Source organism: Cydia strobilella, chromosome 9, assembly GCF_947568885.1.
Source record: "Cydia strobilella chromosome 9, ilCydStro3.1, whole genome shotgun sequence".
Classification (NCBI taxonomy): Eukaryota; Metazoa; Arthropoda; class Insecta; order Lepidoptera; family Tortricidae; genus Cydia; species Cydia strobilella.
In genome coordinates, this window is record NC_086049.1 from 7,742,175 (window position 1) to 7,759,869 (window position 17,695).

The 17,695-nt window shown below is 36.4% G+C and overlaps 3 protein-coding genes across 3 annotated transcripts; 1 reads left to right on the forward strand and 2 right to left on the reverse strand.

Moving 5' to 3' along the window:
* Positions 1-1,546: 1,546 nt before the first annotated feature.
* LOC134743891 (uncharacterized) lies at positions 1,547-3,907 on the reverse strand. Its single transcript, XM_063677523.1, has 5 exons — positions 3,705-3,907; positions 3,479-3,606; positions 3,092-3,183; positions 2,694-2,904; positions 1,547-2,009 (listed from the first exon to the last, which is right to left on the reverse strand). The coding sequence occupies exons 1-5, from the start codon at positions 3,785-3,787 to the stop codon at positions 1,630-1,632; spliced, it is 894 nt and encodes a 297-aa protein (XP_063533593.1). The 5' UTR covers positions 3,788-3,907; the 3' UTR covers positions 1,547-1,629.
* A 424-nt stretch (positions 3,908-4,331) lies between these two features.
* LOC134743892 (uncharacterized) lies at positions 4,332-7,006 on the forward strand. The gene is made up of 4 exons (XM_063677525.1): positions 4,332-4,700; positions 4,834-4,925; positions 5,186-5,396; positions 5,842-7,006. Exons 1-4 carry the CDS (start codon positions 4,568-4,570, stop codon positions 6,210-6,212), a joined length of 807 nt encoding a protein of 268 aa, XP_063533595.1. The 5' UTR covers positions 4,332-4,567; the 3' UTR covers positions 6,213-7,006.
* Positions 7,007-11,085: 4,079 nt separating this feature from the next.
* LOC134744165 (Golgi to ER traffic protein 4 homolog) lies at positions 11,086-14,728 on the reverse strand. The gene is made up of 4 exons (XM_063677871.1): positions 14,513-14,728; positions 14,156-14,438; positions 13,116-13,426; positions 11,086-11,965 (listed from the first exon to the last, which is right to left on the reverse strand). The coding sequence occupies exons 1-4, from the start codon at positions 14,623-14,625 to the stop codon at positions 11,719-11,721; spliced, it is 954 nt and encodes a 317-aa protein (XP_063533941.1). The 5' UTR covers positions 14,626-14,728; the 3' UTR covers positions 11,086-11,718.
* Between the last annotated feature and the right edge of the window lie 2,967 nt (positions 14,729-17,695).

Genomic DNA, 17,695 nt, shown 5'->3' on the forward strand with positions numbered 1-17,695 from the left:
GTACCACCGTAACTGGCGGGGATAACCCGCATAGCATACCTAAAGTTTATAACAATGATCTATGTATGGTGGTAATGACGTCTAACATTAAGTGCCTCATCTTATTATGTGTATTTTTATAAACAGACAAAATTGCAAATATAGGTACCTATTTGAAAATTTGTTTTATTTTGTGTTTTTGGAATGTTTGGTGTAATTTATAAGCCCACCAAAAACATTTTCATGTAAAATGTTGCCAAGACATATCTTAAGGCTCGCACTGTGAAAAAGTTATCAGATCTTTTGTAGAGCCAAGCTTCTAACTCTACAAGCCCTAACTTCACAAACTCTACACCTTAGTTAAATTATGTGGCTAGCCGTTTTGCTACCGTCACATGGACGTAAGGTGAATAGTCAAATTAGGTATGTGGCAAGCGGTTTTGCTACCGTCACATGGACGTAAGGTGAGAACTGTATTCACTATTCATTATTTTTTTATTATACATTAGTTCTTGTAGTAACGAAACGGTCAAGCCACATAATTTGACTAAGGTGTAGAGCTTGTCAAGTTAGGGCTTGTAGAGTTAGAAGCTTGGCTCTACAAGAGATCTGATAACTTTTTGACAGTGCGAGCCTTATGGTTTCGTCTTGGCAACATTTTACATAAAAATGTTTTTGGTGGGATTTCACTTCTTTTTGTAAGTTGAATTTACTATTAAAAATCCTGAAATACGTATCTGGAGGCATTTTTTACACAATCTGCTTTTTACTGATCCCCTATACAAACTTTAACCCCCTTTTTCCCCCCTAACGCTCTTTTCCACCCCCTTTCGGGGTGATTTTGGGGTTAAAACGATTCTATATCCTTCCCCATAACAAAAACTAATATTTATATACCAAACTTCAACTAAATCGGTTCAGCGGTTATTAATTCCCCATATAAAATTCCACCCCCCTTTTCACCCCCTTAGGCGCTTAAAAAAATCAAGTTTTAATTTTTCTGTTGTTTGTGTACTAGGACTATCTTACATACCAAATTTCAGCTTCCTAGAATTACAGGAAGTACCCTAAAGGTTTTAATGATCATCAGTGAGTGAATGAGTGAGTGACGAAATCGGGGTTTTTGTAGATGCAAATAAAATCTAAAGTATAAGAGCTATATAATTGAAAAATTGTATGCTTAATAAGTCCACTAATGACATCATATCCCGAGAATTTTGTTTATCTGGTATAATCAAAACCCACGTTATGAGGGTTCATAAAAAATGACGTAGCGCTTCGAGAAAAGGTAGGTAGAACTTGCGCTTCGCTTTGCTCGTCTTGGCGGGGGCACTACCGTGCCCCCAAATGTAATAATATGTTAAAATAAAATGTTGTGATCACTGATCAGTCTCCAGATCTCCAGTAATATTGCTTTCATAAGAAATGGGCAAGGGAAATACAGAAATGCATCCTGGTTGGCAATTTATTTATTAAGTATTTACACATTTCGTATAATTATGCTAATTACAACCATTTTCAATTAATTATTTGGTAATTATTTACTATGTCCTCTTTTTATATTCCATCATATTATTACCTGTATTACACTTATATTTTGAAACTTTAATTTAATGAACACTCAATGTATCATGGTAAGGTACTTTACACCTACATATAATCAAATTCCTTAACCTCTAAAAATTCCATTTCTCTGACCACTGTTGCCCATTTTACCGTTTTCTTCTGTAGGTTCAGTTGCATTTTTTTATCTTTGTACTCCAGAGCCTTATTTACAACCATTCGGTTGAAAGCATGCACATGTTCATGGCTCGTATATTCCTCAATGTCCATCCACTGGCATCTTCTCACTTCCCTCTGTGATATAGTGATTTGGTCTGTAAGAGCCTTCATCATTAATAGCATATAGATGTCTGAATTGCCATACATCATGTTATGTGAGTGCCTCAATGTGATTAAAGATTGGAAGGCTGAATCTACACCAGTTTCTTCTTTGACCTCTCTTTTAGCAGCATCTATTATGTCTTCCCCTACAAAAAAATTACACAAAACAAATAGGAGACATCTCTATGATATTTAGCTGTATGTGACAGTCAAGAATAATCAGTTTTCTAACATTCTTTTCTTTGCAACTTTGTATTAGTAACTAAATTGTTTGATGGATGAACTCCACTTAGACCTACAAAACGTTTGATTTCTTTAGTAAATAAATATGAAAAAAAAAATATGGATTGTTTTAACACACATTTGTAATGAAATTAATGTTGCTCGGAAGATAGGTATCTGATTACAACTGTAAGTTTACTTTTTCAGGGAAAACTGCATTAAGTATGCTTGCTGAGACTTAGGTCAAAATGTCTTTTAATAAAAAAATAGGCATTCCACATTTTATAACTTGACTAGTGATGGAAAACACAACTTAGCCCCAAACTAAGCAAAGCTTGTACTGTACTATGGATGCTAGGCGACGATATACATACTTATATAGATAAATACATACTTATATACATAGAAGACACCCATGATTCAGGAACAAATATTTGTGTTCATCACACAAATAAATGCCCTTACCGGGATCAAACCCAGGACCATTGGCTTCTCAGGCAGGATCACTACCCACTAGGCCAGACTGGTCATCGTATGTAAGTTTATTTATAAGTACACATACAGTAAAATATGACAATTGCTTAGGTACTTAAATTAAAATTGCTTACCCATTTCAACATATCCTCCTGGTAACTTCCAATGTGGGTAATCATAATGTTGTTCAGATACCGCCAACAATTGGTTACAACCATTAAAGACTAGAGCACCAACACCAAGGTTTGTATGTGAGGCTGGTGGCAGGTTAGGTTCCGAATCCGTAGGCAGCCATTTGTACATCATTACAAAACTATCTCTGGCATGATGAAAATTAAAACCTTTCTATGAATAAGGTGTCATTGAGTAATCAAAACAGTTGAATATAAAGTATTAATCAACCTATTCCCATTTGTACATGTTTTGCAGTCTATTCTAAGGTGTAGAAGCTATACTAAATTCTATTTGAAAAGCAGTTTAAAAGTAAACAGTGACAAATGAGATTAAGTCTGTTATTATGATGCAAACTTACTTGTGCTAGTACAGGTACTATTGTAGAATGTTTGATGTCCACTTTAAACCATGCACATCTATTTCCGTTGCTCCGCCACTGTGCAAGTGATTCTGAAAATTTTTAGTGCATCAATAATGATGATAATTACATGATAACTCATGGATATAAAACTGCAAATAAAATTTATTTTATTATTCCCATCTTTATGGAATGTTTTACTTTGTATGGGTTTTAATGCATATAAAACATCATGTGAAGGGAGGTTCAGGTACTCCACTCTCTTTTTCTAAGTAGTTTATCCTTTCTTTAAATGTAAGATTGTGTTATCTGATAGCACTTACGAGTACCTATTCAATGTCAATAAAAGAAAAATCAAACCTTACAATAATAAAATTTAAAACTAACCATCAAGTTTGCCTTCGAGTGATGAAATATCCCATTTTTCTTTCGTAGTATCTACTGTAATACCCTTGAACCTATCACTTTCACCTTGAAAAAGATCTTTAGACCTCATTGTGTACCAGCAAATGCCCCTAAAACAAGTAACAGTTAAAATAATTACAAATAAGTAGTATAATGAAATCATGAGATATGATCATGATACTAAAAAGACATTAAACATAGTGCATACTTCATTAATCGCCCACTATTTTTATTGTTGGTAAATTTACTATGATAGTTAACTGAACAACGTCTCAAAACACGGTTGAACATGGTGCTTAAAATAGTATTATTTTTAATATTCTTAAAATAAATATGGAAATAATATAATCACGGTAATAATTCAAAATTAATTTAAATGATTTCTAATTTCTTTTAAGACTACTACTAGAATCGCGGATATTTTACTCTCATTATGACACTAGTGACAGTGACACAATGACATTGACAACTACATCCGTGTAAGTTCGAAAACTCATGATACAAGCATAAACAACGGGGGGACCTTAGAAATGTATAGTTGGTCAAACCAAATTGTCAGTAAATTAGAACAAAAAAACTATACTCATAGTTTGATTCTCATCCTTTTCTTTTGGGTGCTAGTACTAGCGTAAGACAAAGATAGTATGATTCTCTCTGTCTATGTTTGAAATGAGACAGTCCTTTGACAAACTACAAATTTAGGATTGTGTAATAAGGGCTTTAGATCCTGTGTCGTGGTGAGTATCCGAACACAAATCAACGACAAACTTCGTCTTTTTCGTTTCGTTTGTCACTTTGTCAGTTCAGTTACTTCAGTTTCAGTTCAGTGTCAGTCTGTCAAAATAAACTTTTCAGTAGGTTGTGTGATTCGTATTTCGAAGAGCTAAAAGATTTTTATCATTGAAACTATTAACATGCGCATAGTTTGTCGTCAAAGCTCAAGGCTACCGACGTCTTATCTATTCTAAAGAACATCTTGTACAATCACAGTAGTTATCATTATAAAAAATAGTTTTAGCGCAATATGCGAAGTATTTCAACATATTTAATTAAGAAATAATTATTTATTTTATGCTTTACGAATATATGAAGAAAATATTTTCTTCCAAAATGTTTAACGGTGTAATAGATAGATACAACGGTGTGACAATAGATTCACAAAAAGAGCCGTGTGATCCCAGTTTATTTCTAACCCAGTTAATAGGTGAGTCATAACATTTAAATGCTACAGCTTAATACTTTAATAAGCCTGTTCTGATGTACTTCCCGGAAATATCATGAAAGAGGTTTATGGTTTAGGATTTTTTTATATAAATATTTCTTTGTTTATATTCCAGACTCTCTCAGACAATGGACTGAGGAAGGGAAGAGATGCATATGGTTTAAAGTCAATATTAAGGATGCTGCATGGGTGCCAATACTAGCCAATGTGAGTTCTTCTTCTTTGCCATGTCCCGTTATTTGGGGTCGGCCCTCCTTGTTCGAAGGCGCCAGGTTTTTCTGTCCTGGGTTGTCGATATGTTAGTCTGTGCCCGCTCCATGTCTTTGGTAACGGTTGTCCACCACATGGTAAGCAGCCTTCCTTTGACGTTCGTTTTCTCTGGGATGGCCAAGCCAATGAGAGTTGTCCATTAATTTTTATTACCTATTAAAATTAAAAAAACATAATTAATAAAACTGTTTTTTTAGGATGGCTTTAACTTTCACCATGCCAGAGATGATTTTGTGATGATGTACAAGTGGCTACCAACAGATCGCTCTCACAACTTGCCTCCAGCCTGTCACACAAACCTTGGAGTAGGTGGCATGGTGTTCAATGACAACAATCAAATATTGGTTGTAAAAGAAAAATCCATTGATTACCCTCACTGGAAACTGCCTGGAGGTTATGTTGAGAGGAGTAAGTTAAAAATGCAAAATATTTTTTGTAAATTATAAAAGCATGTAGGGATAGCATAGCAGTACATTGCCATGTTGACCAGCTGAAAATGTATTTGTGGTTTTACACACAGATAGTCCATGGGCCAGCCAAGATATCGGTATAATTTGGTACCCCCAAATTATACTATTTTCCAAAATTTGGCTAGCTGGCCCATGGACTAAGAAGGGTCCTTATGCTTTAAGTGCAATAAGTACCTTTTATCTGAATTTCTAACAGAAATTCAAATGTGGCTTTCCATCACAGAAAGGTCCTTACCCTTCTGTGATGGAAAGCCACATTTGATCAGTAAAAATATTTATTGAATCAGCTATTGATGTCATACTTATCAGTTGGAACATTTATTGTAATGCCTAGTGTAACTTATCAAAACCATATTAAAACATTATACCTATTAAACTTTCAGATGAAGATATAAAAGATGCTGCCATGAGAGAAGTATGGGAAGAAACTGGAATAAAAACAACCTTCGACTCCATGATAACATTAAGGCATTCACACAGATCCATGTTTGGTAACTCTGATATTTATGTTGTAGTTAAGCTCCAAGCTAAAACAACAGAAATAACTAAATCTGATGTAGAAATACAAGCATGTCAGTGGATGGATGTGGAGGAATTCTTAAATCATCCTCATGTTCATGAGTTCAATCGTTTTTTGGTAAAACAAGCCTTGGACTTAGAACATAGGAAAATTAAATTAGGTCTAGATCAGCAGACAATAACATTTGCAAAACTTTCACGAGATGTAACCAACCTTGTAATTGAAGATTTATAAATTATTATTACATATTCAATGTAAGTGTATATTTCGACTGTGAGGTATGTATGTACTGGTAATATCGGCATCAGAGGGTGTGCCGCAAATGATTTCGTTCGTCGCTTGTCTATTTGGCTCTCTATTGCTGATTTATTCAAGATTGACTGTGAGGCAAAGCAGATAACGTAATTTAGATTTTAGCGGTAGGCAGGCAGAGTTGAGGTCATGCACACAACTACTTATTCATGCAAAGACAGCCTCATTTTGAAATGAATGTTCATTTTCTTGTTGATAGAAAGTTCAACAACCGACTGCAAGGTTAACCAAGAGGGTTTTTTAAGGTATTGTTTGCAATTAGTACTCCATCTAGTAGGTCGTGTAATAATTCACCCTCAATCCTTCTACCCTCCCCACAGAACCACAGATACAATGATTGTATTAGATGTGTAGTCTAACAAAAACTCATGCTTCGAATATGACCGCTAATGTAGATGGCGCTATAGGGGTCCATAAATTATGCGGCAAAAATTTTAGTTTTTTTTAATACATCATAAATCGTAAACCGCAATTTACCTTTCACCACGTTACACATAAAAAATACAATAATTGTGTAATGTACGGAACCCTCGGTGCGCGAGTCCGACTCGCACTTGGCTAGTTTTTCTTAGATTTGTGTTGTCTATAGGTGTGAAATTAATATAATGAACCTGTCTATATACTATACAGCTATATTATTATTTATTATTTTATTATTTTATTTTATTAATTCAAAAAATTTACACAGCATTACAGCGAACTAATACACTGAGAAATTTATAATAGAAAGTATTTATACAACTAGGTACATGATTAGTGATGTGCCGTTACCGTAAATTACGAGAACAAAGAGAATCGTCGGGTAAATTACGCGGTAACGTTCTCCGTACGGGTAATTATCGAGAAAGTTGTCTAAGTTTTCATTTTTCTAAACTTTTTTTTACAGAATTGATTTCTATTTAGGTAATACAATCTGTACTGTACTGAAACTAGTTTATTACCAAAATTACCGTAAATTACCGCCGTAAATTACGGGGAATCTTCCCCGCGAATGTTCTCGGGTAATTTTTCTAAGAGAAATTTTAACTTTAATCAATGATATAATTAGATGTTAGAGATGAAATGCACAATAATATTAAATTATTTTAATAAGTTTCATTCGATGTGCGATTTAAAGTGTTTTTTTATGAAAGTAGGTGCTTGCCTAACGAAAAATAAAGTGAGTTCTTTATTATTTCAGCCAGGCTAATTGTATAAAATCCATCTCATAATGAATAAATTTATTCTTTATCACTATAAGTGTTTTAAAATAAAACAAAAATAATAATAATGTGTAATTAAAAAAAAACATCAATATTTCAATAAGTCATATGTAAGCAAGCATTGATGTTTAAGATAAAGATAGATTTGCAATGGCTTACTAAGCCATTAATGGCTTGGGTTAAGTGTGTTTTAAGATATTTTATTACTTTACATCTCGTGTTTATTTTAAGTTAGGCTATTATATTGTAAACAAGTAAGCGCTTATCAACTGGGTTCGCAATGTACCATTTACTGCAGGTAAAAAATAACACGTGGAAACTGCATTTTTTGTACAGTTTGACTACTAACGGATTAAAATGGTTTCTGATGGCCCTCAAGATCCTGCATTCACAGTGCTCGACTTTTCTACTCGTATCTCCTGTTACTCGTCTTGATAGCGCAATGAACACATGAGAGGATCTTTCAGAGTGGTCCCTATTACTGACTAACAATAAGAAAGCTTAGATTGGTCCGGCCACATAATGAAACGAGATGACAGTTTGCCAGTTAAATCCGTCAAACATCCCTACAAACACGAGGTCCGCACAGACTGCAGCCATGAAGGTCATGCTAAACCTTCCACCGCTTCACCTACACATACAGGAAGAGGCCACCCCCTCAGCGGCAAGGTTGCGAAACCTCAACGACCTCAACATATGGTCTAACCTGGGAGCTCGGCACACAATATGCCTGGAAAAGGTTTACGATGACTTTCCAATGCTCAGAGCAGGCACCAATGTACAAAATACAACTATATGAGGACGACAATTACGGAGGACTCAGAATCTTCACTAATGGGTCCAAAACAGACAGTAGGTCGGGCTCTGGAACCTTCTCAGAAGACCTGAACGTTCAATACCACTCCGCTAGGAGCTTATAACTGAGTATTCCAAGCTGAGTGCTTGGGCATCAGCAAAGCGGCGGCTACCATCCCTGCAAGGAAGGTCCATCCTCCATCCACATACTATCCGACAGAAGAGCACTCTTAATGGCCCGAAGCCATATATTACATTAAAACTCATACATGAATGCCATGAACGACTAATGGAGACCTCCATATGGCATACCCTTCAATGGATCGAGGGACACAGTGGATCCTGGGGTACCGACGGTGCGGACGAGCTTTCCAGGCAAGAACAGGTGCTGAGGCGATTGGCCAGGAATCGATTCTCCCGATGCCTTTTAACAATGTACGCTCACTGTTGCTGGAACGTACAAACCACGACACACAGCACAATGGCTAAACCAAGCTGGAGGCCGACAGGCCATACCTGGCATCAACGAAGTCGCTCTTCCAGGATCCAGAAGGTCGCCCTTCCTCTTGAGGGGTTGAGGTAGCAGGACTAGCCTCCACCCCCCCCCCCGTCACGATGAAAACCTGCCCGTGCTACAATACAATATCCTCACAACATTCCTGGAAAGACGAAAACCTCCCGACACATGGTCGTTCAATGTCAAGAGGGAGTTGAAAGCTCAGAACCTTACCCCTATACCTATATCCTAGGATAAAGCGCTTTTGCTCCGCCGTACAAGAAAGCCCAGATAGAGCTGGGACTAAGATAAGGAGAAATAAGGCTATAGATATACCAATCAACCACGTGTCAGATAACATTACTACACTTAATAATAACAACGTTAAAAACATTTAAATGTTTGAAAATTACAAAACTTTCAAGCAAAATTCAATCTTAATTTAATATACTTAATGGGTAAGTTACCGTAAATTCTCGGTAATTTACGGTAATTTTCACTAATGAGAATTACGGTAAGTGCGTAATTTCACGGCGGCACATCACTATACATGATACAGTCTAGAAAGGACAACAGAACAAATGTAAGAAAAAAAACTAGTACAAAACAGATGATTCACGCTTATCCATCGCCTCACAGTACTTCATACATTCTTTACACAGATCCATCCAACTACTTGCAAATAAATCACATTCCGGTGCTGATGCGAGGAGCGCGTTGATATACTGTAGAGCGCGGACAAGTGGTGATTTGCCATGAGACATAGTGCGCGTTTTAGGCACAGCTAATAGGTGAGGACTTCGCGGTCGTAAATTAATTTGGGCCTTAGCTATAGATGGTACGAACAGGCGTACGAGCTGTGCAACCAGTTCAAGGCAGTCCGAGTTCCCCCGTAAGACATTACATGCAGTAGTCAAGAGCCCGTAGTTACGCCTTACCTCTAAGGAATTAAACTCCAAAACGCCAAGCAGGAACTTTGATGGGTACAAATATGGGTAATACCCGTGAATCTTCTTATATAAGAACCGCAGAAAGGCTTTTTGGATTTTTTCCAGAAGCAGGACGTACTTGTCTTCATGCGGGCTCCAAACGACCGAGGCAGCTTCAAGTTTACTCCGTACTAACGCAGTGTACACTAATTTAATAGCCCTGACGTCATCAAAATCTCGCGCATTCCGAACTACAAACCCTAACCTCTGGTAGCAATTATTGGCTAACGCTTTCATGTGCTCATGAAAGTTGAGCTGCGTGTCGAGGATGACACCCAAGTCACGTATAGACTCGACACGAGTTATGGGATCAGGACCTAGCAGGTATTGGACGAATAAGGGACTATTGGCACGGCTGAAAGTCATCACGGAGCACTTTGATTTGTTAAAAAGGAGCTTGTTGTCAATGCTCCACTGATGAAGGCGGTCAATATCCTCCTGCAAAGACACACAGTCGGACAATTGCTGCACTCCATAAATGAGCTTTAGGTCGTCAGCATATAATAAATATTATATATAAATCTTTACCATATTTGCATAATTTACATTATTTATTATACATTACATTACGTAAACTGATTAGAGTAATTATTACTACCTTACAGCTGCAAGTGTGACTGACAAGTCCCAGACAGCTTTCAACTCGCAATGCATTATTAATTTGTTAACAATTAAGCGTTTTTAGGGTTCCGTACCCAAAGGGACCCTATTACCTAGACTCCGATGTCCGTCAGTCTGTTAGTCACCAGGCTGTATCTCATGAACCGTGATACATCTGAAATTTTCATTATTTATTTATGTACGTATTGTAGTCGTAATAATCGTATGCGCATGTATATATGCGCATGTATGTATATACGCATGTGATAATAGTAGTACATTCAATCTCGGGTAACTTATGTATTCCTCGGATAACATTGAACCTTTATCAACTAAATCTTGTAATTAGTAGCAAAATTAAGGAATGCTAATAACTTTAATAAAATGCACAATAATGTAAAATCTGAACAGAGGGCCTAGTCCACCAACATCGAAATCGCTCTAGCACAGCGGTATTTTTAGGTGACCCGCCAGTGATCCTGGTATAGATTAGATAGATACCTACATAACCTTGCCATCAAGTAATCTTGTAGCATAGGGCTACAAGGCAAAACCGTCTTTGAGGCCCTCATAAAAAAAGGTTGAGTACCCATATTCGAGCGATAGAGAATAAAGACAACGATATTCGATTTTTCGATGCTGGCGGTAGGCCCTGTTCAGATTTTACCAATGTATTTTGGAGAGTAGGCAGGGAAGTGCAATAAATACAAATGTTCAAATTAATACGTTTTATTATTCTGTCCACCCTATTTGCTAACAATAATTACAAATTTCCGAATGTAGTGACTATAACTTAGTAGTACCCACACTATTGTAAATAGAAATCAATTGGTTACAGGAAATATATCAGTAATATAACCAGGGATCGGATACCGGTATTTTTTGTATGGGAACGAAAACGGTATTTTCTCGTTCTTTGTTAATTATTTCATTTCTAATTGGGCAATCTAACAATACGAAGTCGTTACCTAAAAGCACAACTGAGTCCTACATTTCGGGTATAAAGTAATACTAAATATCTGGTTATTTCGAAGTTTTTCCAAAAAACCGATTCCGATCCCTGAATATAACATCGTAAAACATTGAATTATAATGATGTTAATGGAAGAGTCTTGAATTCATTGAAACTGTCTACATCAAATAATTCATTTAATTTTTCGCCATAATGTAGATTGTCAGGCTAGACTGTTTAAGTGAAAGGTACTGATTTCCTTATATGAATGTAAGTACCTACTTATTACATGGTTGTAATATAAATAGATTTTTCAATTATTATGGACACAGCTTAAGCTGATATGTTATTTATACAAACATAATCCTATCCTGCTATTTGTCATACATTTTTTTCAATCTAGGTCCGGAGCTGAAGCGTTGTGGCCCATGTACTCTTCTTCATCAGAACTGTCTGCCACTTCACCAATAATTGATTTTAGGAGCCCACCAAACATTGAGTTGGCGTTTTTAGGGTCATGGGGAATCTCTATTCCAAACCAGATGCGTCCAATATTATCCAAATACACTGAATAGTTTGGATCACGCTTTATACTAATTGCATACCAGTTCCTTAATATCTTAAACTGAATTGCATGTTTCCTGTGAACAAAAAGTTATATTAAAATCCATACTAATATTATAAATGCGAAAGTCTGTCTCTGTCTGTCTGTCTGTGTGTTCCCTCTTCACGCTTAAACCGCTGAATCGATTTAGATGAAATTTGGCATAGAGATAGGTTGAGTCCCTGAGAAGGACATAGGATAGTTTTTATCCCGAAAATCATCCCTTAAGAAAGTAAAAAGCGGGGTGGAATTGAAATAATTAATGAAGTGTCTGCTAATTTGTGTGCATAATATGCTCAAATTGAATAATTGCTAGAAGACTTTCTCCAGGCGCTATTCTTACTCTAGCTGGGGTTACTAAGTCCACGCAGATGAAGTCGCGGGCAAAAGCTAGTAAACAAGGGAGACCGAAAAACATTAATCAGACTAAGGTTTTGTTTAGTGAAAAACATCTTTATTTTAAAGGCTACGTCACATGCCATAAGTAAACAAATCTATTAGCTCCTCATTCACACGTTAAAAATCATCATAAATACTCGTACACGTCACACAGGTGACACAGGCACTCCCAAACTAATTAAACGTATGATTGCAAGACTGATAAATGATAATTATTGTGTCCATGTTTACAACTTTTACTGATACTCGTGTAAATTGTGGTATTTTCTATAAAAAGGGACCTTATTGTCGATGGCGCTTACGCCATCATTAATGATGCTCCGATATAATAAATACAATGCCGCGCGACGCTGTGCGGCGTAAGCGCCATCGACAATAAGGTTCCTTTTCATAGAAAATGCCCCAATTAATAATTTCCACAAAATTTTTGTTTCAGGGGTAAACATGAGCTGTTACATTGCAACTGATGGTGTAGGATATAATGAAGAAGTTTTGCTCACTGTCTAAGAGGAAAATTGCACAGACCACTCCTCATAAATGCTGAATTCTCTAGCCGGCCAGAGGCCTATAGAAAGGTCTCCCATTCCATTCTATTTTGACAATTTAAAATTGCATTTGGCAAGTTTTTAATGTATTGATATTGAGATTGTAATTACTTTATTCAAACTTGACTGCACTTGATAGTCCCTTAGATGACAACTCACATGTGGCACCTTTGGAATTGCAAGCTTCAAGCACTCGTTCACATTCTTTATAGAATAAAGAAATTCTCATCATTGATTACTTACTGTTCAATTGCACGTAGAAGAAACCAAAGAAAATTGAGTAAAGGAAATAAATATGGTGGGCCTCTGTCATTCTTTATGGTCGGGTGTGATCCAGTGTATTTGTTGAATGTCTCAGTTGCCATTTGTATGTTCCGTAGAGAGAGAAACTGCAACACTGCTTGTGCTATAAACAAGTCTATTTCTGACTTAAGGCCTTTGGTAGTATGCAGCTCAATGAGCATGGTTGCATATGCCGATCCATCGCTGGAGTGTAGGAAATGCCTGTGTGCAGCAGTGTATTTCTTCTCTCTCCAATACACTTCAGCAATTTTCTGTAATTTTTAAATAAAAAGTAAATAAGAATCCAATACAAATGTCATCAAAGGAATACCACATTTGGTCCCGAGATTTTTGGCTTGTAGTTCCAAGAAGTTACCAGTAAAAAGTATGTATGATTCAAATTGTCTCCTTAAAATGTTTTGGTATGTATTTATTTATTTAGTTGTATGGCATATTTTACAATATAGGCAATTACATAGATGAAATTGGTATGTATATGGGGAATACGCAAAGAAACTTCAAATTAGCTGTCTCTTGCCTGATTGTGTAGATTAACAACAAAAATAGTGATTACCCTTTGGCTATAGAAAAGAAAGACTACTGATTTCTGTTACTAAAATTTACAAATTGACCAAGTCACTGATTACCTGCTCATACTTAGATGATGGTAACTAATGTGTGTGTGTGTGCATCTCTTCTCCCATGTTTAAGTTTCACTATCATACCTTCGTAGGAAAAAAACCGGCCACGGACTCGCGCACGAAGGGTTCCGTACCATTACGCAAAAAATCACGTTTATTGTATGGGAGCCCCGCTTAAATATTTATTTTATTCTGTTTTTAGTATTAGCAACAAAAATAAATCATCTGTAAAAAAATTCAACTGTCTAGCTATCATGGTTCATAAGATACAGCCTGGTGACAGACAGACGGACAGTGGAATCTTAGTATGTAATGCCTTTGGGTATGGAACCTCAAAAACGAAAAGTAAATAATAATCACCTTGTGTAGTAATGGATGGCCCTTTTTATTGCTGTCCATTGACCACTTCACTGCATTAGTCAAGAATGTTTCTCGCTCCGGGATGGTTGGACTCATCAATTCAAATATATTAGCTACTTTCTCAATCCATTCTTCACACGGCTGTGTTTCTGATTTAGTCAAAACGTCCAAAAGCAATATTGCTAGGTCTGCACCGCTACCTTGCTGGTCACGTTGCAAGAGTAATGTCGCACCTTCATGAAGCAAGTTTAATAGATCCGCGTATTTTTTCTGACTTAGGTACCTGGAACACGACACAATCACCATGAAATAACAGTCACAGGCAGCAAAATATGCAATAAAAATTATAATCACTACCTGAAATAAAGCGTCCTATACATTTGATGAGCTTCATAGTATTGACCAGAATTTACGGATGCTGCTAGTTTATCCAGCACTCTTCTAACACCTCTTTCCCCACGTGCCGCCATGGTTATTTTCGAGAAAATAGTATATAATTTTTTAATTTCGTGTTCACTTTTTGTACGCCAAGAAAGTCATTTTTGTTTCATTTCATTGGTATGGTGTAGGTAGTGAAGGTGGCATGGATGGCAGATATGAAAACAATACTAACTAGTTTAAGTGGAATATGTACATCTCTCAACATATTACTAATACCTAAATATAATTCAATAACAGACAGAGACAAAAGGCACTTTTTAATTTAGTAGCATAATACATATCTGTTTCGTTCAGAAATCAAACAAATTTGGCAGTCGAACCTTTTTAACGAATATTAAAAGTTATCTAGGCTCACAATTTTATTGCGCCGTAATTTGCTAGAACTGAGTTGCTCTCTACAAAAGGCTTGTAACTTATAATCGCTATATGCTTTGCCTCTCTTTCTAACAACTAGTTTAAAATAACACTTGCACAGTCTGGGCTATCCCCGGGCTATCAAAATACCTACAGTTACTTTTACATTTATATTATTCATACTTACTTAATCCATATCCATACTAATATTATAAATGCGAAAGTGTGTCTATCTGTATGTTACCTCTTCACGCTTAAACCGCTGAACCGATTTTGTTGAAATTTGGTATAGGGGTAGTTTTGAGTCCCGGGATACTTTTACGGGATAGGCATGAATCTAGTATAACTGGATCGGTCATGAGTCGTGGGGGGAAATAACCGAACGGGATAGTCTTATGTATCTTTCAGTAGGAGTAGTAGAGAAAGCGCTATTATTGTTTGTCCTTGTCACAGTCTCACATTTTTTTAATTCCTCACCGTAAATTTATTATGGTTTATGGTGGGCTACAAATCTACTCGACCAATCATACCTATATTGTCGCATTTCGTATGTTCTGTCCCTCACGGGCGCACGCGTATAGCTGATCTATGTAATGCTAGGTCTATGGGGATTGTATAGATAGTTTGAGTCCTGGGGAAGGACATTGGGTAGTTTTTATCCCAGAAGTCATCCTTTAAGAGGGTGAAAATTAAATATAAAGCAGATTGAATAAAAAATAAGCTACCCAAATTACTGACTCCACGCAGACGAAGTCGCGGGCAAAGGCTAGTATATATATAAATAATAATAATGAAAAAATGATTTATTTTTTATTTTTGGTACAACATTTCACAATTTACAATTTAATTATGCTTGGAATCTCCTCCGCTACTAACTATTAACGGTTTATAAATAGTAACCGAACATATCATATTAATTAGTATGAACTTTGGCTAAAGTAAAGTTTAACATTTACTTTAAAATTTGAAAACAAAATTATATATAATGTTGAGATATTAGTGCACTCAAAACAATTGAATTTAGCAAAATTGAGATAAAACGTGTGTGTGTGTGAATGTGTGTGTAATAAAGCAATATAAATGAATAAATGATATACAATTATTCGTATACCTACATTACAAGTACATTACATTATAGGAGGGATAGTGATAGTAGGGATTAAGTAGCAGAAGCACAGGCAGAAGTCTAGGAAACCAACTGCAATGCAATATATCGGGCAATAGTAAACGACCGTGAATAATGGATAGAATTAGGATTTACGCAGGTGCAAAGAAAATACATTGTTCTGACACAACGCCAAACGGTAGGATTTTATTTTATTCATGGATGTGAGTTGGTATCCCAACGTATACGTGAGGAGCTGCCTAAAGGTGGCTTTAGTAAATAGATAATGAAACACGTAGGTACTTTAACGGCGGCCGGGACCCAATCAAATTGCTACCTGTGCCCTGTGCGTACAGCAGGGAGCTATGACTGCCTGTTTCGAGTGATGCAGCCTTGCACGAAAGTATATGCGAATAGACTTAGTTCTTGTTTTGCATGAACGTATACGAATCTAGGGTTCGAGGCTTTATTGGGATACAACGGCCGAGATCCAGTGTTCCCTTCAAAGCACAGAGTAGGTAGGTTGTTTTACATAAAAGGGACTTTAGAGCGATTGGCGAGTACGTCATCATTAACAATACCTATATATAGGTACTCGTATGAAAACACGGTGGCTTGTAACGTAAGTGCCTTAGCCTTGATGTGCAGTAGGCTCAGAGAACGGAGTTTTTGAAGAGTCGTAGCGCGTTTTAAGATCACAATACGGTTGCCATAAATTTGATAAGCAATCTTGAGGCCTTGCTCTAGGATCTTTAGCAATTAAAGTCCTGAGTTTTGACTTTCCCTTGATAAAAATAATCACGAACATAGGTCTAAAATGCACTTTAAAAATTATTAAAAAAATTGCGCAACTAAAAATATAAAAACTATTTCATAAAAACGAGAATTATTACCTACCTATGCTTGAGGGAACTCAGCGATTACCTTTTTTAACCGACTTCCAAATCTCAAAAAGAGGAGGTTATCAATTAGTTGTTTTTTTATGTTTGTTACTCCATGTCTCCGTCATTTCTAGACCGACTATAAAAAATATTTTTTGATTGTATGTATATACGTATGTATAGATCTGAATAGATTGGTCCCGTGTTTGTCAAAACGCAGTTCTGATGATGGGATCCATGAGGAATCGAGGGAACTCCTCAAATGTTAAAGGCATACATATAGTGATTTTAGTATTTTTATTAGCATTCAAAAAAGTGACATTTGATGAAGTGGAACTGTGATGATGATCAGAATGGAACTCTTCAACGACGCATAGTTCACGTTTGGCGATTTGTCCTCTTCGTTATGTTTGTTAAGAAAGTTAACTAATATTATAAGTGCGAAAGTAACTCTGTAAGTCCCGGTCCCGGAGGACAGAAAATATAGGTAGTTATTATCACGGAAATCAGATACTTTTATCAGTAGCTTAGCTTGGTAAGCATGGCCACTCCCAACTAGGAAAAATGATGTGCAAGTAATTAGAACTCTTGAAAATATGTTTTTAGTAGAGATAAAGCGCCGTAGCCGAGAATTCCGGATGTGTATTTTCCGGAAGCGCATGTCTCGTTTATCCCCGACAGTGAGCTCTATCATTTCCGGAAAGTCGAGTGGCTAAATCAAATCCATCGCGTGGCCACTGCATCGTTTTTGGAATGTGG

Excerpts from the sequence above, each read along its gene's own strand:
- LOC134743892 (XM_063677525.1), top strand. The coding sequence starts at position 4,568 with ATGCTTTACGAATATATGAAGAAAATATTTTCTTCCAAAATGTTTAAC. Across the intron at positions 4,926-5,185 it reads GGGTGCCAATACTAGCCAAT|GATGGCTTTAACTTTCACCA; the intron begins GTGAGTTCTTCT and ends CTGTTTTTTTAG. Across the intron at positions 5,397-5,841 it reads TGGAGGTTATGTTGAGAGGA|ATGAAGATATAAAAGATGCT; the intron begins GTAAGTTAAAAA and ends TTAAACTTTCAG.
- LOC134744165 (XM_063677871.1), bottom strand. The coding sequence starts at position 14,625 with ATGGCGGCACGTGGGGAAAGAGGTGTTAGAAGAGTGCTGGATAAACTA. Across the intron at positions 14,439-14,512 it reads TATAGGACGCTTTATTTCAG|GTACCTAAGTCAGAAAAAAT; the intron begins GTAGTGATTATA and ends GTCGTGTTCCAG. Across the intron at positions 13,427-14,155 it reads GCCATCCATTACTACACAAG|AAAATTGCTGAAGTGTATTG; the intron begins GTGATTATTATT and ends TAAAAATTACAG.
- LOC134743891 (XM_063677523.1), bottom strand. The coding sequence starts at position 3,787 with ATGTTCAACCGTGTTTTGAGACGTTGTTCAGTTAACTATCATAGTAAA. Across the intron at positions 3,607-3,704 it reads AATAGTGGGCGATTAATGAA|GGGCATTTGCTGGTACACAA; the intron begins GTATGCACTATG and ends TACTTGTTTTAG. Across the intron at positions 2,010-2,693 it reads AGGAGGATATGTTGAAATGG|GGGAAGACATAATAGATGCT; the intron begins GTAAGCAATTTT and ends ATTTTTTTGTAG.